The sequence below is a fragment of the Fragaria vesca genome, linkage group LG7 (assembly GCF_000184155.1).
Source record: "Fragaria vesca subsp. vesca linkage group LG7, FraVesHawaii_1.0, whole genome shotgun sequence".
NCBI classification, from domain to species: domain Eukaryota; kingdom Viridiplantae; phylum Streptophyta; class Magnoliopsida; order Rosales; family Rosaceae; genus Fragaria; species Fragaria vesca.
Window position 1 is genome coordinate 7,779,218 of NC_020497.1, and position 22,643 is coordinate 7,801,860.

The 22,643-nt window shown below is 38.1% G+C and overlaps 4 protein-coding genes across 5 annotated transcripts; 1 reads left to right on the top strand and 3 right to left on the bottom strand.

The window, feature by feature from the left end:
* The first annotated feature begins 1,226 nt into the window (after window positions 1–1,226).
* On the top strand, window positions 1,227–4,577 carry LOC101312007. The gene is made up of 5 exons (XM_004308442.1): window positions 1,227–1,861; window positions 2,635–3,006; window positions 3,412–3,504; window positions 3,872–4,011; window positions 4,127–4,577. The coding sequence occupies exons 1-5, from the start codon at window positions 1,481–1,483 to the stop codon at window positions 4,575–4,577; spliced, it is 1,437 nt and encodes a 478-aa protein (XP_004308490.1). The 5' UTR covers window positions 1,227–1,480.
* A 405-nt stretch (window positions 4,578–4,982) lies between these two features.
* On the bottom strand, window positions 4,983–10,170 carry LOC101312295. The gene is made up of 15 exons (XM_004308443.1): window positions 9,771–10,170; window positions 9,639–9,682; window positions 8,602–9,480; window positions 8,450–8,510; window positions 8,301–8,363; window positions 7,963–8,026; window positions 7,769–7,862; window positions 7,459–7,542; window positions 7,285–7,374; window positions 7,134–7,161; window positions 6,284–6,787; window positions 6,149–6,210; window positions 5,599–5,708; window positions 5,401–5,488; window positions 4,983–5,243 (listed from the first exon to the last, which is right to left on the bottom strand). Exons 1-15 carry the CDS (start codon window positions 10,168–10,170, stop codon window positions 4,983–4,985), a joined length of 2,832 nt encoding a protein of 943 aa, XP_004308491.1.
* Window positions 10,171–11,192: 1,022 nt separating this feature from the next.
* LOC101313154 (protein mago nashi homolog) lies at window positions 11,193–13,941 on the bottom strand. Of its 2 annotated transcripts, XM_004306933.1 has the most exons (3): window positions 13,659–13,941; window positions 12,085–12,261; window positions 11,193–11,568 (listed from the first exon to the last, which is right to left on the bottom strand). In XM_004306933.1, exons 1-3 carry the CDS (start codon window positions 13,875–13,877, stop codon window positions 11,509–11,511), a joined length of 456 nt encoding a protein of 151 aa, XP_004306981.1. In that variant the 5' UTR covers window positions 13,878–13,941; the 3' UTR covers window positions 11,193–11,508. The 2 variants fall into 2 exon arrangements, with proteins under 2 accessions (XP_004306981.1, XP_004306980.1); XM_004306932.1 differs by lacking the exon at window positions 11,193–11,568 and having other exon boundaries at window positions 11,763–12,261.
* A 5,811-nt stretch (window positions 13,942–19,752) lies between these two features.
* On the bottom strand, window positions 19,753–20,845 carry LOC101313641 (uclacyanin-2-like). Its single transcript, XM_004306934.1, has 2 exons — window positions 20,531–20,845; window positions 19,753–20,379 (listed from the first exon to the last, which is right to left on the bottom strand). The coding sequence occupies exons 1-2, from the start codon at window positions 20,685–20,687 to the stop codon at window positions 19,925–19,927; spliced, it is 612 nt and encodes a 203-aa protein (XP_004306982.1). The 5' UTR covers window positions 20,688–20,845; the 3' UTR covers window positions 19,753–19,924.
* Between the last annotated feature and the right edge of the window lie 1,798 nt (window positions 20,846–22,643).

A 22,643-nucleotide genomic window follows, 5' to 3' on the forward strand; every position in this document is an offset into this window, starting at 1 on the left:
GAATATATATATATATTACATATATAATTTGTCCAAGAAAAAACAATTTCGTCAAAGATTTTTTTTTTACTATATATAAATAATATATATATTTCGTCAAAAATAAAGTTTATATATATATATATGTGCAATTCATTCAAAAGAAATTAATTCGATAAACATTTAATAGATTTGTTATTTTATTTCTAATATTCGATACAGAATATGGCTTATATATAGACATTAAAAATTTTACCCGCAAAAATAAAATATTAAATTGATAAGTTAAAAGTCTATAATTAAATTTAGATTCACAAAGATTGAAGAAAATTTTAATAAATTTACGAAATTAATTTATGGTAGAAAAGCCTACTTGGGTATGACTATTAACTTAGTCATTATTAATATATTAATCAAATTTGGTATATACGCATCCATATTAAGAGGGTAAGAAAGTATTCCATATTACTATGTAACAACCACTAATTGTTAGGGTTAAGATTGTATTTTTACCTAAGAATGATATGACATAATTAATTTATCAAATTGATGATGTGTCTATGTGACATGGCATGTTAAGACCCTCTAGCATTACCCATATACATATTAGGACTTAAAAACTGAACGGTTAAGATTGAAAAATGTGATAAAAATATATAAGTCATAATAAAAATCTCTAAATAAGAGGGCCCTGATCAAGTTATGAATGCATCATTTTACAAAGTCTCTAAGTTAAAAGCTTAAAGCACGGTAATGATGGAGCCATAACCATTAGCCATATGCCACTATGTTTAAAGGTAGAGTGGACCAACAAGAAAACCAAATTTATATGATCTGTTTGTCTATCTATTGCTTATTTAATTTTCTTTGGTCTTGTCTAATTTGAAAGTAACACACCCTTCTAATGATTCTAATCAGCATGTCTGATTTTCTAAAAAGCAATAGCAGCGGTCCGTTTATGATATTCAAGCACATGACTCGGTTCTAGTTTAGGCGTTTAGCTAATGAACAAAGACATTTGTCTAATGGAGTATTAAGCTCGGGTCCCCAATCTACGCCGAAAGAGATTGATGGACCTATACTATATGTAAATTAACCTTATACGATATCAGAGAGACGTTGGAGTTAATGTGTGATGTTACTGTAATCATTTTTGTTTTGTTATACATTTGTTAAGCATTGATCGTTCGAGAATTAATAAAAGAATTGTGTACCATAAATAGCTTATTGTAGGCTTGAATTAACCTGATCAACTAGTATGTTATGACGCATCTCTGATTATGAGCGTGAACGTACTGTAATTAGGCCAACCTGATACTCAGTCTCTGCTATGACTTAATATTAGGGGTGATTATTGTTGAATTAAGATACGAAAATTGGAAATGCTTCGGGTTGTCACAAAATGAAGCAGTAGATAAGGCCCAACCCAAAACCTCAAATTCATTCATCTCCGTCTTCTCGCCCCATTCCCCCTGAATAACAGAAAAACAAAATCCCCAAAATGTCCTCACCGTCCCTCCGCGTCTCCACCACCGCCCACCGCCACCTGGGCTTCAACCACTCACTCTCCCCCTCCCAAAACCTCCTCACCTCACTCTCCTTCCCCACTTCCTCTTTCCCAAAACACCCTCGCAACCTCGCCGCCCAGTGCCAAAAGAAGCAAGGCAAAGCCAAGGAGGGTGGGTCGATCAAGGTCAAGGGCAAGCCGGGTAATGTGTGGAGCGTGGACAACGAGCTCGCTGCTCAGGAGAAAGCGAAGCCCACAAGGAGAAGAGGGAAGAGGACAGTTGTGAAGGGGAAGAGAAGCAGAGATGGTGGTGGCAGAGGTGTGTTGGTCTCTGGTGCTATGTTAATGGAGGTTGAGACTGTTCTTCAAACTCAGGTAGTCACCTTTTAAGTTTAATGGGTTTTAGAGTTTGAGTTTGGGTTTAATGGGTTAATGGCAGAAGTAGGAATGGGGATGAGTATATTACAGTAGGCTATTTGTAGAAATTACAAGGCTTTTTCTGAAAAGGAGTATTCTTGGTTTTGGTTTGTGTTTTCCTATTGGCATTGGGTGATTGGAGTAGTTTTGGGAAAATGGGGGAACAGAAGAGAAAAAACAATCTGTGGTTTACATTACCTTGTATCGGATAGGATAGTCTGGTACTTTTTGCAACATAGTATTGTGAGGGTGAGAATTGAGAGAGAGAGAGATAGAAATTGAGACTTCAAAAGTAATTAGTTGGTGTTAAGATTTGTTACCTTGATTGAAAAATAGGTGATATGGAATTCGGGTTTTCAATGCTTTCATTGTCCTAGGAGCTGGTGTTGGTGGGAATTGCTTTTCGTAGTGAGGTGCTTTTATGTGTTTTTTTGAGCATTTTGTGAATGAACTAGATGTTGTATTTAAAGTTGAAAATAGTGGAGAGGGCTCCATATTCGAAGACATTGATCTGTCAAATAAAAATTAGGCTAGACCTCAATTAAAGTACTTTTTTGTGGCTCTTGGGAGTTCTCTATACTGACTGAGGTTTCTTCAAAGTTCTCTGAATATTTTGTTTTGAAGTTTTCCTTCAACAGTAAGTGAAAGTGAAAAATTGTTGGAATGCTTTCGGAACATATTGCATCAATCCAATAAGACCCTCATGTGAAATTGTTCTGCAAATTATGCAGGAACCTGTGATAAGACCCTCATGGAATACATTTTCTAGTAGTATCAGTGGGATATGGAAGGGTGTTGGAGCAGTTTTTTCACCCATCACTGCAGAAATGGAGCCAATTGATTTTGGAAGCAGGGATGAACAACTTTATGATTGCTATACTCTTTCTCGCATTGAGGCTGTGCCATCTTCTTCTGGAGGGCCAGCATCTCATATCCAAAGGAATATTAATTGGGTGACTTTAAATCCTTATGGTGAGAAAAACAATACTAATCAAACCGGAAGAAATCATGTGTTGCCTCAATATGAGGACTTTAACTTTGACAGAAGTGACGTGATGGAAGAAGATGTCATGGGCAAAGAACCTGGTCTTGTTTTCTTCGAGGTATGCTTGATTCCCTTCCCTCTTCTTTGATCATTCAGTAATCAGTTGATGCACAAGACTACGTTACAAACAAGTCATCTTATTTTCTAAATGTTTCAGACTTTTGGACCTCATTGCTGCGAGCATGGAAATACTATCTTGACTTTATTTGATGAGTACTAAAAGAAATACGAATCTTTATTATTGTCTTTTTTTTTTATTCTTTTTATATATATATAGAGGAATCTTAATTATCTACAAGAGATAGCATTGGAGCTTTTAATATCATATCTAACTATCCATAGTATTTCAGATTTGCTGTTAGTCGATGGGTTCTTTTCATAAATCATCCAGTTACAGTTTCTGATGAACAAAATTTTATAGTTCTGGGAATACTAATGGGTTGTTCTGATGTGTAATATACAGGATGGATCTTATTCTAGGGGTCCTGTCGATATCCCAGTTGGTGAAGATGATGACTCTAACTATTACCTTTCACCAACTTTCAAATTTGAACAGGTAAAGATTGGCATGCCATGACACACTTAATATTTACAAAGTTTCATGTAGATCAAGATTGTTGAATTCCTTCTATATGTGTGTAATAATATGTGCAAGCACATATATTTACTCAAATGTGCCAGTGAACAGGGGCAATGACACCATTTTCTTCTGTACACTAGTTGTTTTGTTTTTGCTACAAAAACCCAATACAAGATCATAAGATCCGATAGAAAAATGGTGTTGTACCTGCTTAATTGGTTGAAATTCAACATTTTGGCTTCTGTTAAACGCTATGAGAAAAAGAAAGGTGGATACATATTTAATTCCTAATTTTCTCATTTTAAAGTAAGTTGTTCAATTATCTTAAGCATGCTTTCTCTAGTGCTTGGTTAAAGGTTGCCACAAGAGACTTCGAATTGTGCATACCATAGAGTTCAGCAATGGTGGTTCAAACATTCAGATAATGAGAGTTGCTGTGTATGAGGAACAGTGGGTTAGCCCTGTCAATCTTCTGGACCAAGGGTATCTTGTTTCTAATAACTTGGTCTTCTTTACTTTTCAGATTTCTAGTAAATTTATTTTGTTCCTTCTGTTTATAATTGAAGAACTAATTCCATGTCTATCATACACCAAACAGTGATTCGGAGCTTGATTTGAAACCATTTTCTCAGCGGAAACGAACTCAGTCATCAGAGCTGGCTGGGTCATGGAAGGTGTTTGAGGTTAGTGCTACGCCAATATATGGTGAGGAGATGGACGAGACGGTGTTGGAGCAAGAGAATACTGTTCCTTATGTCTACCTTTGCACAGAAGCTCTAAAGAATAGGAGCTTGCCTGGGAATGCAGCTCACTTTGGTGAGGAAGAGATGCTAGACATGCAAGATGCGACTATGCTTTGGCTTCCAGGCGGTGTCACTGCATATGTTGATGTAAATAAAGATGGCATCCTTTGTATTGGAGTTGGGTGGTACTCAGATGAAGGGATCAACCTTGTTATGGAGAGGGATTATGGTGTAGATGGGAAACTCAAGGACATTCGATCGAAGTCAGAGGTCAAAAGAAGGTGGCCGGATCCCCTGCCTGAGTAAATTTTCCTTTGAAACAGTTTTAGTTTTTGTTCCTTGTTTGTATATTTTCAGCTTCTAAGAGAATTTGCTTGTATATTACCTCCAGATTAAGAAATGACTAAGGAATTTACATACCAAAATTTACAGAAGCCAAAACATTACGACTAAAATGGAGAAATGATGGCAAGACTTGTACTCTTGCAGAACACTAGAATGCATTCATTGGGCAAAATACTGACATGGATTTTGGTTACTCCTGTACTGCTTAAAATTCTAACGAAGTTTTCAAAAGTCAGGGATTTTCTTTATACCTGCATCACATTGGTTAGTTTCCTTTACAAAACTGGCAATTTTAAAGCCAAAAATCTGGTGAGATTTTGCATCTGGGATTCTGGCTGAAGTAAATTTTAGTCATATTACTCTACTTTATACAAGAACATTCTGAGTGCCCATACTGTCCCGCCTGGACATCCTGTGCTTCCTCAAGCTCTCGTGGCATAGGGCAAAGAATTCATGACTGAGAGCTTCATCTGCACTGATCCTTAGCCTCGGATTCACTGTCAAGCACTTGTCAACAAGATCAAATAACGATCTTGGAATGACATTGAAAAACTCAGATCTCCTCGTGTGAGCCTTGCACCAATTTTGTAGTTTCATTGACGGCAAGGATTTGACATCGAATAACTCCTGGAATAATCAGCAATTATTAACCCAAATGCAGCTACTAGTGCAGCTAAAACTTCAACTAGTATATACCCGTATTTTAATCTCACAACAAGGGTCAAAGGCAACGCATGTTTCTGCTAAACTGAATATGAGATCAAATAAAGAACTAATAATATACCACTGGAAATGAAGATTCACGGTCATGTAGCTTGGCCACTTCCCACAAGTCTTCACTGCCCTTTAACTTTGCAATATCTTTTATATTCCTGTCATGATCGAGATATATTAATATACATAATTAGGAATAACTTTGGCAACAACCAAAAAATTGTTAATGAATTATGCTAATATAAACGTATAAAGACAGGGATTGTACTGTTCAGGGTCTCCAGTGAAAGGAGTTCTTCCTATCATCAGGTAAAGCAGGGTAACTCCAGCTGACCAGACATCGACCTTAGGGCCTTGATGCAGAGATCTGAACAAGACCTGTAAAATAGTAAAATCAAGTGTCAGAGTAACATAATAACATGTAGGCAAAGGTCTGAGTCATTTCATTAGGTAATATCAAAGCAATTACTGTATATATAGTGATGTTAGTTCGGCTATAACTAAAGCTGCTTAGCTAATTATCACCTCTGAACCTTCAATATGTAATTGTGTAGATCCAGATCTTCCCGTAATATGAAACATTTGGGTTCACCTATGTTTTGTATATACATATGGAAAGTCTAATTTGGACATTGACTAATTTGCTCTTTCTAAACAATGTTTGGGATCTTATCAGGTTGATCCAGAAAAGAAAACTCATAACGTTGATGCCATACAGAACACAAGGATGAAACTGGTACCAATATCAACAATAGAATGAAGCTTTAGGTAGTGCATATCATAACCCCGAGACTGAGAAATAAGGAAGCAAAACTGACCTCTGGAGCACGGAATCCCTTGGTTCCAGCACATGGACCTTCTCTCTTATGTTTCCCATCCCCTACGACAACTGAAGCAATTAGTAAAATAGTTACTAGTAAGTTTACTTGAACAGAGTTTATCTCGCTACACACCTTTGCTTTTCAGTAAAGTAGCACTAGAAACAGCTGCACCAGTAAAATGCAGAGACATTGGAGTTGTATAAATTATCTTGCTGTTGATCTTGCCAGGAGTAGCAGCGATCCTTTTCCTTTTGGAAGCAGGAGATTTTAGTCCATCATGGTTTGGACTAAGAATCACATCCTGCGCCAGGCTGATCAACTCTTTCCTTCCTAGGCAAGGCAGAGGTTCCCTCACCTTTTCTGTGGATGGAGTCATGTCTGTCACATCCTTAGTGGAGGTTATACCTGAGCCATCTGCACGCTGGCTTTTTAATTTATTCCCAACACTCATCTTAGGTTCGTTGGTCAAGGGAACAACCTGAGCCCTTTTCCCCGCATTCCTATTAGAGTCATCTGTTTTCTTTGAAGCTACAATATCACTTCTCACAAACTTCTTTTCTCTGTTTGGCAGAGCAGATTTACCTTGAGGGAGAGGCACATGACCAAAGGACACGTGACGATTTGATTTTGATTTATCTGAGAAATGCATAAACCCAACAACTTATCATATAAAAGTTTCAAGCACATTACAGTTATGACTTTAGAGGACACCAGCCAACAAAATCAATATTGGAATAGTAAGTGATGATCTTTTGTTTGTTCTGACTATAAATAGTCAGAAAAAGTCGGTAGAAATCAACGTTAGTGATGTTGATTTCCCAGACTCACCACTATTGCAATAAAATAGGATCACAATAAATAGTCAAAAGAAAGTCAGTAGAAATCAACGTTAGTGATGTTGATTTCCCAGACTCACCACTATCGCAATAAAATAGGAAGCAGGTAAATAGCTATAGAATAGCAAACTTAAAGACCAACTTACTTCTAATTGCATACTTTTGCTGTAAATCCTGTGAAACAAAAAGTAGAAATTGCACAGTCAGCCCTTAAAATATACCCAAACCTTGAGCTAAAGAATGAGAAAAAAGAATCTCATATGCAAAAGGCAGTACTATCAAGATGACAATCCTAACCATGGCAAGGTTGAAATCAATCAGGTATCCTTTGCTTAGATTCCGAGAAAAGAGAAAGTTTCCGGGCTTAACATCTCTGTGCACCACACCCTTGAATCACAAATTAAAAATTAAAGCGGACTCTACAAAGAGTACATGAGATTGAAACGAATGGCAACTGCAGTAAGATAGTACCTGCTTATGCAAGCATGCTAGGGCTCTAAACATGCAGTAGCCATACCATTGGAGCTCAAATAGATCAATCTTTTTCTTCAAGACCTAGCAGTTAAGAAGAAACTAAAATAAGACCTACAAAAATTCGAAAAATGTGATAGGTGTGCCAAGCATTTCCTAAAAGGGTTTGATTTCCATCAAAGCATAGCAATATTAGCAACCATTGACAAATCCAATTTCTTTATACGTGCACAAAATGAGTTGGCCCATTAGCTCAAAGAGGCTTGAGCAATGTCAAGAATATAGCTGAACTAAAGCATTTCATAAGTACCTCAGGTCTATCATGTTCAACATGTTCCAAAATAAAGCACTCACTGTCACCACTTCTGAAAGAACCTTCATACTTTATAATGAAGTTCCTACCCCTGCATCAATAAATTGATTATATTCCAATAGGACTTAGTTCTCTTGCATCTTATAATGAAACTGTATTATATAATCTGTGATCAACTTCTGAATACTTACCCAAAACGCTCAAGCATTTTCCGCTCATTATCAACATGTTGTTTATGAGCTTTAACATGGGGACCTGAAAAGAAAGCAAAAGTTTAGCATCGATCATTGCAAATTTATTCTTATAGACAGTGTCAGTGCTAATTGTCAACAAAAAGAAACTTCACAAGCTTTCAAACTGTCGCTTAAGTTGATAGATTATTCTTCTCGTTAGAATACTAACAACACTTGTTCTAGTTTTTATAACTGAGTTTCATCTTACAAGCTGTTACTTCATATTAGTCACAATCATATACAAGTTTTTATAATGGTCAAAAGTAACATAGAACATGAAGGATACATTCGCTTACATTTTATAGCAAACCTTTTCCCGTCATTCTTCCTCCGAGCCCTGTAAACAGTTCCATAACCACCTGGACAATTGAGTAACAGCAGAACAGCTATAAAAAATTCTGAACATACATCAATAAACATGACAAAGGCACTAAAATATGAGTACCTGAACCTTCTTCTTCCTCTATTATAAAATCATCAAAGTGAGGTAGTTTAGTTCTTTCCAACTAATTCAACAAACAAAGTCATCAGGAGATTTTTCCAGTGAAACTATCAGACTCAAGAACCCCACAAAAGCAGTTGAATAATATCAATTACCTTAGGAGATATAAAGGTAGTATCCGCCACTTTTGGATGCATGCTATTTGTGTTGTTTTTCTTCAACTTATGTTCTACAGAGAGAGATTTCTGACCACTTTTGTTTTGATTATGCTGTTCGGGAGTGTTAACAACTTCATTATCTTCTAATGACTCCACAAGAAATCGTTCTCGTGAAGGCAAATATGTATACATGCCCTTTAATTTTCCAAATGAGTTTCCAGGCTGCTTCTTTGGAGATTCGCAATCAGCTGATAGGAAGTCAGTCTTTGTCTCTGCCTTTTTCATATTCTGGTCTTTATCCAAGGCTTTAACATTCATTGTATTTTCAGAATCCAAGCAATGTGTTGGTGCTTCACCAAATGCATCAACCTTCTCTGACAGAACAAACTTTTTACCATCTCCTTCTGCAACAAAACCTTCCTTCACAGTACTTTGGACAATAGGTTCTGCATCATCTTTCAATTGATCCATTGAGGCTTTGTAAGAATGAGATTCATGAATGCCACCTAAGTTGCTTTGTGCTTCTTGTAAGAAAATTGTGCCAGTAAAGTCCTTGTCATGTTTTAACCTCTCGCTACCGGCCAAATCATCCCAATTTGAACTTGATGGAGGTAAATTCAAATCAAAGAAGCATCGCTCACCTCGAACAACTTGAATTGGCTGTTTATTGCATATCCCTGCTTCAGCTTTGTGCAGATTATCGAGTACATTGCACGCATCTAACGATCCAGCGCTCTCCTCACGCATCAAAGCACTCGGCCAAACACCAGCATCACCTTCTTCCTCATGTTCATAAATTACCATTTGAAGACACGAAAGCTCAGCATTGTAGTCAAGATGTAAAGGGACCAAAGCTCTCTCATTATTCAAATTTCCCTACTCAAATTAGCAGCACACAAAGTAAACTAGAGTCATCCAAAAAAAGTCATATGAATCAATCCCAATTTTTATCACATTCTAACAAATCTTTCCAACAATGATCAATACTATAGAGAAACTCAAAATTATAACATATAGAATGATCAACACAATACCTCAATCATATTGTGATGACAAACCAACACTCCATCTGCTTCACCTGCAACAATTTCCAACTCCAACAAATCAATTTCGCAATACAATAACTCGAATCCAAAACTTTAAAATCACCAAAACACAATTCATACCATCCTCATTCCGAAAAAGCAGTCTCCTTTTCGCCGGCGGATACTCCAAATCCGCCGCCTTCCTTTTCCTGATCTCGGCGTTCGGATAAAAACTCCTTAACATATCCATTTCCATAACCATCATCGACTCCGGCACGAACTCTCCCAAAGCCGTAATCGCCGCCACTGTCACCGTGACCAGTCCTTCCTCCTCCGTGATCGGAGAATTAGGGATCGAGCAGAGGCTGAGTACCTTGTCCGCCGTCGCGGCGAACAACTGGCACCGCTTCGCCAACTCCTCCGGAGCAGCGGGGCGGCGGAGAGTGAGCAGAATTGAAAGGATGTGCCACGCTTTCTCCGTCTCCGATGGGATTCTGGTACGGCGGCGGCGGCGGTGCTCTGAGACTGTGGGATCGGGCATGGTGTGGAGTTGATCGGAGCCTCGGAGGTGAGGGAATTTCTAGTCGGTATCGGAGAGTTGGAGAGGTCGCATCTTTGAGGGTTTGTCTGTTTGTGGAGAAGAAGAAGCAGCTTGAGTTTTTCTGTGATTCTATTTTTTGGGGAGAATTTACAGAATAGGGAATTGGGATTGAGAGAGAGAGGCGGGAAAAGTAACGGTGCATTTGGAATTTTCAGGGGGTTTCCCGCTCATTTTGTACGTGGAATTTTGGGCAAGCAAAATTACAAAAAAAGCCTGATTGTCTTAATGTTTCGACGCATATGAAATGTTATAACTATGCATTGCAGCATATGTCTGGCCACTTTGATAACTTGAGCTAGAGGTTCTCTACATGATGCTCGACCATTAGGTAACCAGCGGTGGTCATTTAAAATTTGTTTTGAGATTAACTACAATTTGTTTTGAGATCAACCATTAAATCAAACTTCAATAATAGGTGACCGATGAAATTCCTAATTACCTCACGTCTGATGTCTAGGTGAATATGACTATTATGAATTTAAGATATAAAGAATTTCTATAATATCTCAGGTTAGTAATGGCTATCATGGCGGAGTTACATTTCTCTTGGTTTTCCCTCATTTCTAGATTCAAACAATTTTAATTTGTAGTTCATTGTCTCGGGAATTTGGGGATACTTGGATTCAATTGTTGTCTTTGTAAACAAAGAAACAATCAGGCTCTCCCGTTGAGTATATGATCGTTTTGGAACATACTGATCAGGCTTTGAAGATGATCATAACTGGCAGTAGCATTCTAGCAAACGTACTAATGTGTAGTTTTCTGTTGAAGTCCTGCTCTGTTGGTGGTATAGAATTTCAATTCTTGGCCTCTGACCTCAATAATGTTGCACCTCCAGTGTTTTTTTTTTCAAAAAGAAAAAAAAATAATAATAATAATAATTTCTTGCAGCTTACATTCCAGCACGTTAGAACTTAGAAACTACTAAAACCTCGCGGAAGAAGGAATAACCAGCGATATCAGCTTCAACCAAGCATATGAATTATATCAGAAAGTACATCAGAAAGAGCAAAAATGTCGTAGATATCTGATATGATTAGTCAACAACACAAACATAATGAACCACCTCAACCACAAACACTGAAAAACAGGACCATTTTGCAACAGACTGTAGCATTCTGTTCTGCATACATTCCGGATTCACCAAACACTCGCATAATCATCCAAATCTAAATAGAAAAGAATTGCAACTGTCAAATGATTTGGCCTACATAGAAAAAGTCAACTCTATCTAAACGCATACACTACGGTGGAATGCAATTACTTCTGGTGGTCAACTTATATGGGCTTGATCTTGAAGTGGAGGGAGATGAGAGAGAACACAAAGCACTTCAGATCCTGAAAACACATAGAAACATCATAAGAAAGAGTAATGGGTGAAAAAGTGATGTTCACTGTTGTCACAACACACGAACAATACAGATCTGCACCCAACATGTAAAATGAATCATGTTTAAAAGGTTGACATAGCTAAAAATCCTACACTGTCTCGTCTCAGAAATAGAAACACCACTGTGGACCTATCACCAATGCAGCAATTGATGAGAGCTACCATCTATTATTCTCGCCAAGAAAAGCCATTGACATTAACCATGAAAAGGTATATACAGCTCAATAAGCAACTTACCCTGTTATACTCCTGATTTTTGAGGAAAAATCTCTCAAGGGCAAAATGCATTGGATAATTAAAATAAATTCTATAGAACAAAAGCAGTTGCTTACACATTTTAATACAAGATGTTGTACAGACCTGACAATTAATATCAAAATTCCATGTATGCCATGCATAACAATATAAATCAGGAAAAAAAAGAAGGCATATTCCAAAATCATAAAAAGAGCATATTTACCAACCTGAACAAGATAATAAAAGATGCGAAGACCTTCAGGATCTTTACTGCCCTGGACATCAACAAGGGATCCAATCTTTGAAGTAGTGAAGGAGATATGCTCGTTCCCCATTACAATCTCAAGCTCCTGCCGCCCAATACGGTCAGGTTCCGGCCAGTTCTGATCATCCTCTTTCATGATCTAAACAAAGGCAAAAGCACCCAAATTACAAAACCCAGGCCATAGTAAAATGTAGGCCTAGAGACAAAGAGCAATGAGAAACCACCCACAGCCATTAAATTCTAGAAAGAATACGGTTCACAGATTTAACCAATTTGCAGGAATAATCAACCAAAGAGCAAGTGTTGACAACAGCACAGGAATACAATTTCAACCAAAACCAGAATCATACAACATGAAGAAACCAAAAAACAGTTGATTTAACTTAATGACTAGAACATCATACAGCTTAATCTAATCTTCCTCCTTTTCTCAGCAACAAAACGATCAGTACATCACTTGGGAACTGAAATTTTTGGAAAATAAAAATCCTGAAGAGTAAAATCAAAATTAAAAGGACCCTAAAAACTGCTCAAAAAACCGTCAGCCAAAAAAGAATAGACGAGAGGGAGCTTCCATATGTTTTGGAATGTTTGGCTAGGAAAAAGTAGCTCACTTTTAAGTTCAAAGACTCAAAAACTCAAAAACTTATATTGAGAGGCACGCACATTCATAATCTCAAAATGGATGTAAAGGACAGTCCCAACTATTTAACTGCAAGCATTGTAATTGTTGTGGCTTTCATGTGCAGTGCTCATCTACAAGTGGCATTCACGTGAGTTAAAATTTCACAGTTGCAGCAATTTTTCCATATCATCCCAAATGCTGATCCTTCCAGCTTTCCCGCATCCATTATAAACCGGAAGATCTCATTTAATATGCATAGAAAACCAGGTAGAACCCCTTTATTTTCCATACTTCTTTGATCCCTCAACGACCACACCCCATATCAACTTAATAACTAAAATAAGCAATTGACTTAAGTGCATTCATGTTCCTCAAAAGAAGGCAACTTAAAAAGTGTTTTCCAAACTCACCACACTTCATATTCCCATAAACCTTTGAATCCTCAACAATTGGATTAGAAAACCCCTTTATCAACTTAACAACTAAAATAGTCAATCGACTGTAGCGCATTCATATTCCTCAAACAAGGCAAAAAAATATTTTCCAAACTCAATCAGACCTTATCCCTTCAAAGCCTAAAACCTAAATAACAGACATTTAAACCTCCAAACCCTCCAACCCCCATACACAAAATTTAACAACACCATAATTCTACTAACCCCGTATCAAAATTCCCCAGCAGAAATCCAAACAACACTCATCCCCTCCAGATTCAAAACTGGCCTCCAAGACAAAGGTGCCCTATGAGCTCATACTGAACCAAAAACTCAAACTTTTCAATTTAAGCCACTACCCAACACAATCAAATCTTCCCTAAACCAAACAAAAACCCTAATCCCCAAAATCAATCAACGAATTTCATAAACCCTAAAACCTACTTAAAAAGTAGAGAGTGACAGAGTACAACAGACCTCGCTCTCAGTAATGATACGGCGGCACTCTCTGACGACGGCGGGGGTGACGTAGACCTCCTTGCGGATGATGGTGTCGTTCTTGTAGTTGGAGTTGTTGGCGTACCGGAGCTTCCCGTCGGGTCGAAACTCGAACTCCAAGAACTCGTGCCCGAACTTCCCCTTGTGCCCCACGTAGTACCGAAGATAGAACTCGCTGTTTTCTTCTTCTCCGGCCATGGCTCTCTCTCTCTCTGCTTCTCTGAAAAGGAGGGATTTGGGATTCTAGGTAATAAGAAGAAGTGGGGTGGATTTGGGTGGGAGTGAAATATTATTGCCTCTTGTTGGGCTGGTTCTTATGGCATCAATTGCTTGGGCCGGGTTAGGTTAGGAGTCTATTGAAGTATGTGAATCATTACCGTATGGATCCGACTTACTTAACCGGTCATAATAATACTTCTTACCTTTGAATTTACATCTAACGGTGATTGATCATAATTTTCTTGGTCATTGTAATATAATTATACCTTGTCCCAAGCCAATCAAATAAGAAAAAGAACTTGGCCATAATACAAGAGCTTTTTCTTTCTCAAGTTTCTAAGACTAACCGTTTTCTTAGAATACAAAACCAACAGACTTACAAAACCATTTCAATCGCATCCTTTCTCACTGACTATCATGACAGAGAAATTAACAAGTATAATAACTTAATAAGCCCAAAGAGTGAGTGTGAGCATGCTACTTAGAGACACACCAAGTAGTGAAGCGTTCGCATTTTGTAAAATTACTAGTGCACTACTCAAATATATATAGAGAGAGATAAGAAACAAATTCACAAAACAAACTCAACAATCACATCAACCAATACAACTTGTAGTTTTGGGTCTTCAGTTGTTTTAGATTTTAGGGTTTGCAAATCAATTAGCAGTTTCGGGACAAAAAGTAGTGCATCTTATTTATAAGAGTTTCTGAATTGGGACTAGTCAGTAAATTTGGTATGTATTTGACACATATTCAAACCTGACCCGTTTGTTTCTTCTCGATGTCAGTATTGTACGAGATTCAGAAATCCAAAGCTCTCATCTCGACTCGATTGGTTTCGGTTCGATATAGTCGGAATCTGTATCGGTTTCTTGGTATGAGATTCGCAAGCCTAATGCAATAGAATCATTACATCACCTCTTTGTGAGATGCATGGCAAACATTGGTATATGGGGTTGGTTTTTACTTTCTTCAGACTGCATTTCAACCGAGCTTTTGAGGTTTTTCAGCTTTTTCATGATAATTTAGTTTGGTTCTCTCTATCATCTTCCTCCTCCAAGTTATTATGATTCTTATCGTTATGCAACCCACTCTAGAGTATATACTCTGAAAGAGATAATCTAAAACATGTTGGAGGAGTCTTTGAGCTTGATAAGTTGAGACTAAATGTGTTTTTTCAAGCATCAAGTAACAAGATTAATGTTCAGCTCATCTTCAACCCACACTTTGTTCCTTTTTTTGGGCTTCTAGGTTTTTCTCAAATGTGGCATGTAACTGCGAAAATTGCCTAAGTAGTATCGCGTCCCTCTATTCCTTTTAATTTAAAGTGAATGTGGATGGGTCTTTCCATGGCCAATATAATGCAGGCTACTGAGGTGTTTTTAGAAGTGTGATGCATCTTTTTTTGGGTGCATTTGCTAAAAAAGTTGTATGTCACATTTGGATTTGGTGGTAAGCTGCTCAGGTGGATAATGAACTGTGTGAGAACAGTTACCTACTCTTTCCTTGTCAATGGCGAACCATGTGGAAATCTGAGACCAACTCGAGGTCTGAGACAAGGGGATGCAATTTCTCCGTATTTGTTCCTCTTATGCGTTGAAGTTCTATCCCAAGTGATCACAAAAGCAGAAGTGAATGGTAGATTGAAAGGAGTTAAAGTCTGCATGAACGCACCAACATTTAGTCATTTGTTTTTCACGGATGACTCATTTATTTTTTCAAAGGCAGAGGTGGAGAACGTGTTGTGCTTGAATGAAATTTTTGTGGCCTATGAGAATATGTCGGGGAAGCAGATTAACTATGAGAAGAGTAGTTTCTCCTTCAATAAGAGTGTGCCGTTGTGGAAACAGTATGAGTTAGCAACACTACTAGGGGTAAAAAGGGTTGAAAAACATGATAAGTACCTAGGGCTTCCCACTGATCTCAGTTACTCAAAAGATGACGCATTTCGGTTCTTGGTTGATAGGGTGAGAAAACGTACTCAAGGATGGCGAGACAAAACACTCAGCGGTGCTGGTAAAGAGGTGTTGATTAAGGCCATTATTCAATCGATCCCCACATATGTAATGAGTTGTTTTGAATTTCCTAAACATCTTTGTCATGAAATGCACCATCTAATGGCAAGGTTTTGGTGGGGTGAGTTTGGTGAGGATAGAAAAATACACTAGATAACTTGAGATAAGTTGTGTACCCCAAAGAAGGAGGGTGGATATGGGTTTAGGGATATGAAAGTTTTCAATAAAGCTCTTCTATCTTAGCAAAGATAGAGAATGCTTCACAGGCCACAATTTTTACTCGCGCAGGTCTTCAAGGTGAGATACTTCCCTAATACAAGTCTGATGCAAGCTAAATTAAGAAAGGGAGTTTCTTACACATGGAGGAGCTTATTGAGAGGTCAAGAATTGTTGACACAGGGAGTACGTGTTCAAATAGGGAATGGTGAAAATACTAAGGTGTGGAGTGACCCTTGGATCCCTTTACCATACAATTTTAAACCTTTTTCACTGCCAATGCAAGGTACTGAAGATATGAGGGTGTGTGACCTTATTGAGGAAGGTACTGGAGGTTGGAATGAATGGCTCGTGGAGGAGGACTTGTTTACACCAATGGAGTTTGAGCTCATTCTTAAAATACCTCTCAGTCTAAATGGTGGTGAGGATCGGTTGGCATGGCATTTTGACAAGAGTTGCTACAGTGTAAAGAGTGGATATTATGTGGGTAGGCTACTGGCTAGTTTGGAACTGAAAGCTTCGGGATCGGATTCGGGTGCAAAGTGTGAGAAACTGTGGTGCAAACTGTAGCATGTTCAAGTACCCCCTAAGGTACGTATGCATGCTTGGAGTCTAGCAAAGGGAACATTACCCTCTAGAGCTGCCTTAATCAAAACACAAGTTCAGCTTCCAAATGTTCAATGTGTATTCTGCTCGGACAATGTAGAGGATAGATACATCTCTTCAAAAACTGTAGCATGCTTCAACCTTTCTGGAAGTAAGGTACGTTACAAATTAAGCTTTGTACACACCCTTCTACTTGTGTTGATGTATGGTTTTGGGACATGGTGGATGGATTGAGCAGTGAGAAGCTGGAGGTGTTTTTGATGAACATGTGGGTAATTTGGGTAGAAAGAAATAACATGGTTTGGAGGGAAATTTTCAATAATATTTCCAATATGATCGACTGGTCCTCGTCACTATTGTTGGAGTACAAGCAGTGCCATCAACATAACATAGGTAGAAGGAAGCGAGCTAAATTGAAATAGGCATGCCTACCTCGTGGTCGACTCAAACTGAATATTGATGGAAACTTTATGCAAGAAGATGGGAAAAGGGGTATAGGGGTTATGATTAGAAACTCAGCTGGAGAGTGTGTTGCTTCCCTTGCTCAATCATTCTAGTTTGTCTCATTTGCTTTCCATATGGAGGCTGAGTCTCTCAGAGCAGGTATGTTGATTTGCATTCAACAAGGATGTCGTGATGTTGAAGTGGGGAGTGATTATATGAATTTGGTACATGCACTACAAACCAATGGTGAAGACCTCTCTACTACATGGAGAATTATTGAGGATTGCAAAAGGTATGTTAGTGCTTTTAATTTCTTTCAGCTATAACATGTATGTCGTGAACCAAATAGTGTGGCAAATAGACTAGTCCACTTTGTTAGATGCAATAATTTTGATGATTTTAGCTTAAAAGAGACACCTGTTATTATTCAGGATGTTTTATACGAGGATCTATGTAATAGTTCTTATGTTGCTCAGGGCCCCCCGATGCAAAATTTTAATTCAATAAATGAAACCGAGCGTGGACCTGAGCCTCCCAGCTAGGCTGGATTCCAAACCCGTGCTAAAAAAAAAAAAAATTAAAGTTGTTGGCTTTGCAAGTTCAAATGGATGGTTGAATCTTTGCCTTCCTCCTTTGACTAGCATTGCAATGACCATTTAAGTGTCTCTTGACGTCTACACACAATGGATTGATTGTTTGCATACGTATACTTATTTAAATATTCATTTTTATCATATGCATCTTCAAGGAGGCCGGGGAATTAAGTGGAAGATATGCTTGCCAATTATGAGCCTCACATTATGACTTCGTTGGTGGGAGACGTTGCCTGAGTTTTTGTTTCCATCTTTTGGTAATGATTTCTCTTGATGTCATTCTTACATATTTAGTCAATTCTTCCTTCTTTGTGGATTATTTTCGAGTCTCATTCTTTATATGTTCTATAATTGTTGCTTTTGCACATATTTTTATTTTAATAAATGAATATAATCGGGCATATGAGGCTGACCCTCCTAACTTGGCTAGGTTTTAAAAAAATGCTTAGTATAACTAAACAAAGGGATTCCAAACATTGAAACGGAAGGCAGTAAAAGTGATTTAGTATTTATTAGCTGCATGATCTCAACCTTTAATATTGATATACAATATATTTTCTTTTAGTAATTAAGAAGTGTTTTTTTTTTTTTCCAGCCATTTACTTAGGGAGTTAGAGGGTATGTGTAAATGCGCGTCCGTACTCTTCTATAACATAATCAATGTTTTAATACCCTATGGAGGCGTTTGTTTGTCTCGATATGACGCTTTGACAAGATTAATTATTTCTTATCTAGTGTTTGGACTTTTAGTATATCAATCAACCAGAATTTTTTTTATCATGTAAGACCTTCATTTGAAATCTTGCTGAGAAGGTGTTATAATTTTTATCCAGCTGGATTTGATCAAAACACTCAAGAAAACTCTACCCATCCAATTCTACGCGTTCGTGTTGGTTCGTTAAAGAAGAAAACTTGTCTACTCCTCTTCGATCAGTCATCCTTCCTTAAAAATTAGAATCCTCTTCGATCCAGTTCTACCCATCCAATTCTACGTCGTCGTTTTTGATTGATTACAGTCTCGTGATCTGCAGCAAAACCGCGCTGGGTCTTGATTGTCTTCTTCGATGAGATCTACTGCGGTGGATCCTCTTCGCCGTCATATTCGGTGGTGATGCGAGACAGCGACATGCGAGAGACACGACGGATCTGGATTTGAAATAGGAACTGAAGCTGCATTTGTGGTTGTAGAAGGCCAAGACCGCCATGAGGGACTGGCCAACTTAAGGAACCATGGCTCGTACTTGTTGAGAGCGAAGGTTGTAGATGCAGAGGATGAAGATGACAGACAGTATTTCTTATAAATCTGTTAGTTATCTAGTTTCCTATCCTATCATACAAGAGAAATTTTTAAATGCTGCGAATGACCACATGGCAGTCTGACGTGGTCCTCTCTTGCCAATTAAATTTTGACACATGAATTTATTATAACTAAAATATAAACTAAGGTTTTCTATATTTTGTGAAATGACCGTCATGGGTCTTTTATGGGTTTGGCTTAGGGTTTAGGGTTATAAGATTTAGGGGTTAGGGTATAGGGTATGGTGAGGGTATAGGTTTAGGGTTTAGGGTTTAGGATTTAAAAAAAATCAACAAGAAACCAAAAATGGTATTTGACAAAATTGTTAAAATAGTTTTTCATCATGAAAATCTATATGTCAAAATTTAAATGGAATGGAGGACAGCGTCAGATTGTCACGTGGTCATTCAGAAACACAGAAACATTGAAAAATTTCTCATTATACAAACACAAGATTGGTTAGTATTTCTTAGCCAATCTAGTCTAGTCTAATCCGTTTTGAAATCCTACCCCAATCTCGTATGCTCTCCCAAACGGGACCTATGACCCTATCATTTGATGACCAAATACTGAAACCTTTCTACTTGTTTAGGGGATATATTGAGGTCCTTAGCTTGAAGAACCATAGGTGATCGATGATGGAGGCCAACTCAGATTTTGATATAGAAATGAGGTTCCAAAACTTTGTGAACTTCCAATTTCTCATTAACAAATAACCATTATATAAACATTAACGACTCTACCTCATTCATCTACGATCACACAAAGTCAACATAATGCACCAAGCACCTGGTCAAATTATTAGGAATCCAACAACAAATACATAATGAATACTTGAATAGCACTGCCTCCTCCCTAGCCCATACACGCAATCAAAGTTCCCAACACAAGTGGAACCCCAACCAAACTCATGTGTAGACTACTCGCCGGTGAAATCTTTGGCGGTGGTGGTGGTGGAGGTGGCGAGTCATTGCTGGCAGGAGTGGTGTTAGTGGGTGGTGCTGGTGTGGTGGTGGGTGGCGCTGGCGTGGTGGTGGGTGGTGCCGGCGTGGTTGTGGGTGGTGCTGGCGTGGTGGGGGTAGTAGGCGGGGTGGCACTTGGGGTGCCAGCGGCCACAGCATTGACCAAAAGCTTCATGCCACTAGCACAGTGACCTGGGGTAGGGCATATGTAGTAGCTTGGACCAGCTTTGGAGAGGGTGATTTTCGCGGGGCTACTGTCATAGTTTTTGATGGTATTACTTGAACTGCAACCGTTGTAGTCTGCTAGGCTTACCTCATCGACTTCGTGGTTACTGAGAAAGTTGAACACTGCCAAATTCAAAAGCAACATTTAGGGTTAGTATGTGAATTGCTGATGAGCAAAAGTAGATGAAAGTTCGATATCAGAGTGATCGTAAAACCAAAAAAGAGTGATCGTAAAACATAAGATCAGCTGTATAAAGAGGTTTAATGTATTTACCAAGGGTGTCACCGACGGTGAAGGTTTTGCCGGAAGCCCAAGTCTCATAATCTACACCTGAGTTCCATCCCTGGTCATCACCAACAATGTGATCAGCTCCAAAAACTGCAGCTGGAGCTGCCACCAAGAGTATGAGGAAAGCTATTGCCAGGGCCATTTCTATCTCTGAGAATATTTCAGAGATCAGAGAAAAAGAGGGAGAGAGTGGGATAAGTGTTTTTAAGCACGAAGGTATAATATATATAGGCCAAGAACAATCATATAATAACAATCATATAATACAAAGTGGAAAAGTCGTGCACCTACCACAACATGTTTATTTGGTTAAGGTTCACAGTATACAATTTTTCTGAAACAAAAAGGATTTATATAGATAGAGACCGAGTAGTATTAGTTGGTGTTCTCTTCCTTAATAGTCTGTCTAGATAGAACTTTACCGGCCACCCCTTTTGTTTTGTATTTTTGGCCAGCTCTGTCTACCTACTGCATAGAAGCATATTGAGACTTGGAACAAAATATGAGGCATTCTCTGACTTTTCTTTCTACTTCTTTCTCTCTGGCTCGAAGCCAATTTGACTATGGCAAATTGCAATATGGGTCTGGCTTCAGGCTTCAGCTTGTTGATGGATCAGCCATATAAATCACTAAAATCTGTAATCATAGAATTTGAAGGAAGCATAACCTATATAAGGAATTAGAAGGAATTTAATTAATGTGGTTCCATTAAGGATATAAATTTGCAATTTTTTCTTTTGGTAATATTGAATGCAACTCTCATGCAAGTCTTACACTCTTACACAAGCTCAAACAAAAACTCTAGAATACTTTACGATGAGAAAGACACATTTCATTGTTTCATATACAACCGATATGAAAAATTTAAAATCACGATATTTGTATGAGAAGGTTCGATCTCTATTTATGATCTAACTGCGTATCGTAACTAAACTAACAAATTATCTAAACCTATAAAAATCTAGATCATGCGATTCATGTCAATCAAGACACATGTAATGTAAAATTCATATATTTCAATCCAACATTAGAAAATGTGTAACTACAATAATGAAGACTTAATCTCCAAACACTCACTTTCTTCCCTCATTCCTGATATTCGCTCCTCAAACCAACTTCTTTAATAAACATTTAAATTGAAGTCAATGGATCCAACAAGAAATTGGTCTTATATATCGAAAGTTCTTGTATGCACTAAGGTATAAGTGAACCGATAGTTATAATTTAATCTTGATTGTTTATTTGATCTACCTCTTTAAAAGACACTGACATCAATACTGACACTGTTAGGATCATTTGAAACAAAAAAAACAAGTTAACATGGTAAAGAAGGTAAAATTCAGCTAATCAAATTAAATAAAGGTAAATTTCATTTTCAATTTCATATCTGTGAAAGAAGGAAGAACCGTTGGTCTTGCTGGTTCGTCTTCAACCTCCAGAATCTGAAAGTTTTTCACAATCTTGTTCTTCACCAGCATCCCGTAAGGGATATAGATCTGATTCATCTCACACGTTCCTTTGTCTACATCCACCAAACCCAAAACTCCCTAAGAACGAAATTGATGTTCTTCGCGCACCGGCTTCTGCCTTGATCACGAGGGCGGCGGCGGAGGGGACGAGTCGGACGACGGAGACCTTCATGTCCTAGGCGATATCGTCTCCGATCTTCTTGGGGATGAGAACGAGAAGATTGATCTTGGGAGGGACAAAAATGGGAGTCATGGCTGAGATGAATATGAATCACGTGGGAGAAATGGGTGAAAGGGACAGAAATGGGATTCATATTCCCTGTGTGCTTTATTAAACATGGGAGTCATGGCTGGAGCTGCTGGGTTTTCTGGCAAGATGAGAGAGGTTGAAAAAGTTTCATGTGGGTTTTACTACTCTTTTAAATTCTTTTTTGTTATAACACCGTTAGTAGATGGATTGGTGCAAGTAAACCTTGGTGCGCTGAATTCGCTCCGAATGGTCAAAATTATTTAGTAGAGAGCATGGCTCGGTGGAAACAGTTGACCGTCATCCTTGAGCACTACCGATTCGCCCTGCCCAGACAGAATGAACAATACCAATCTTATTCTATTTTAATATGATCATATTA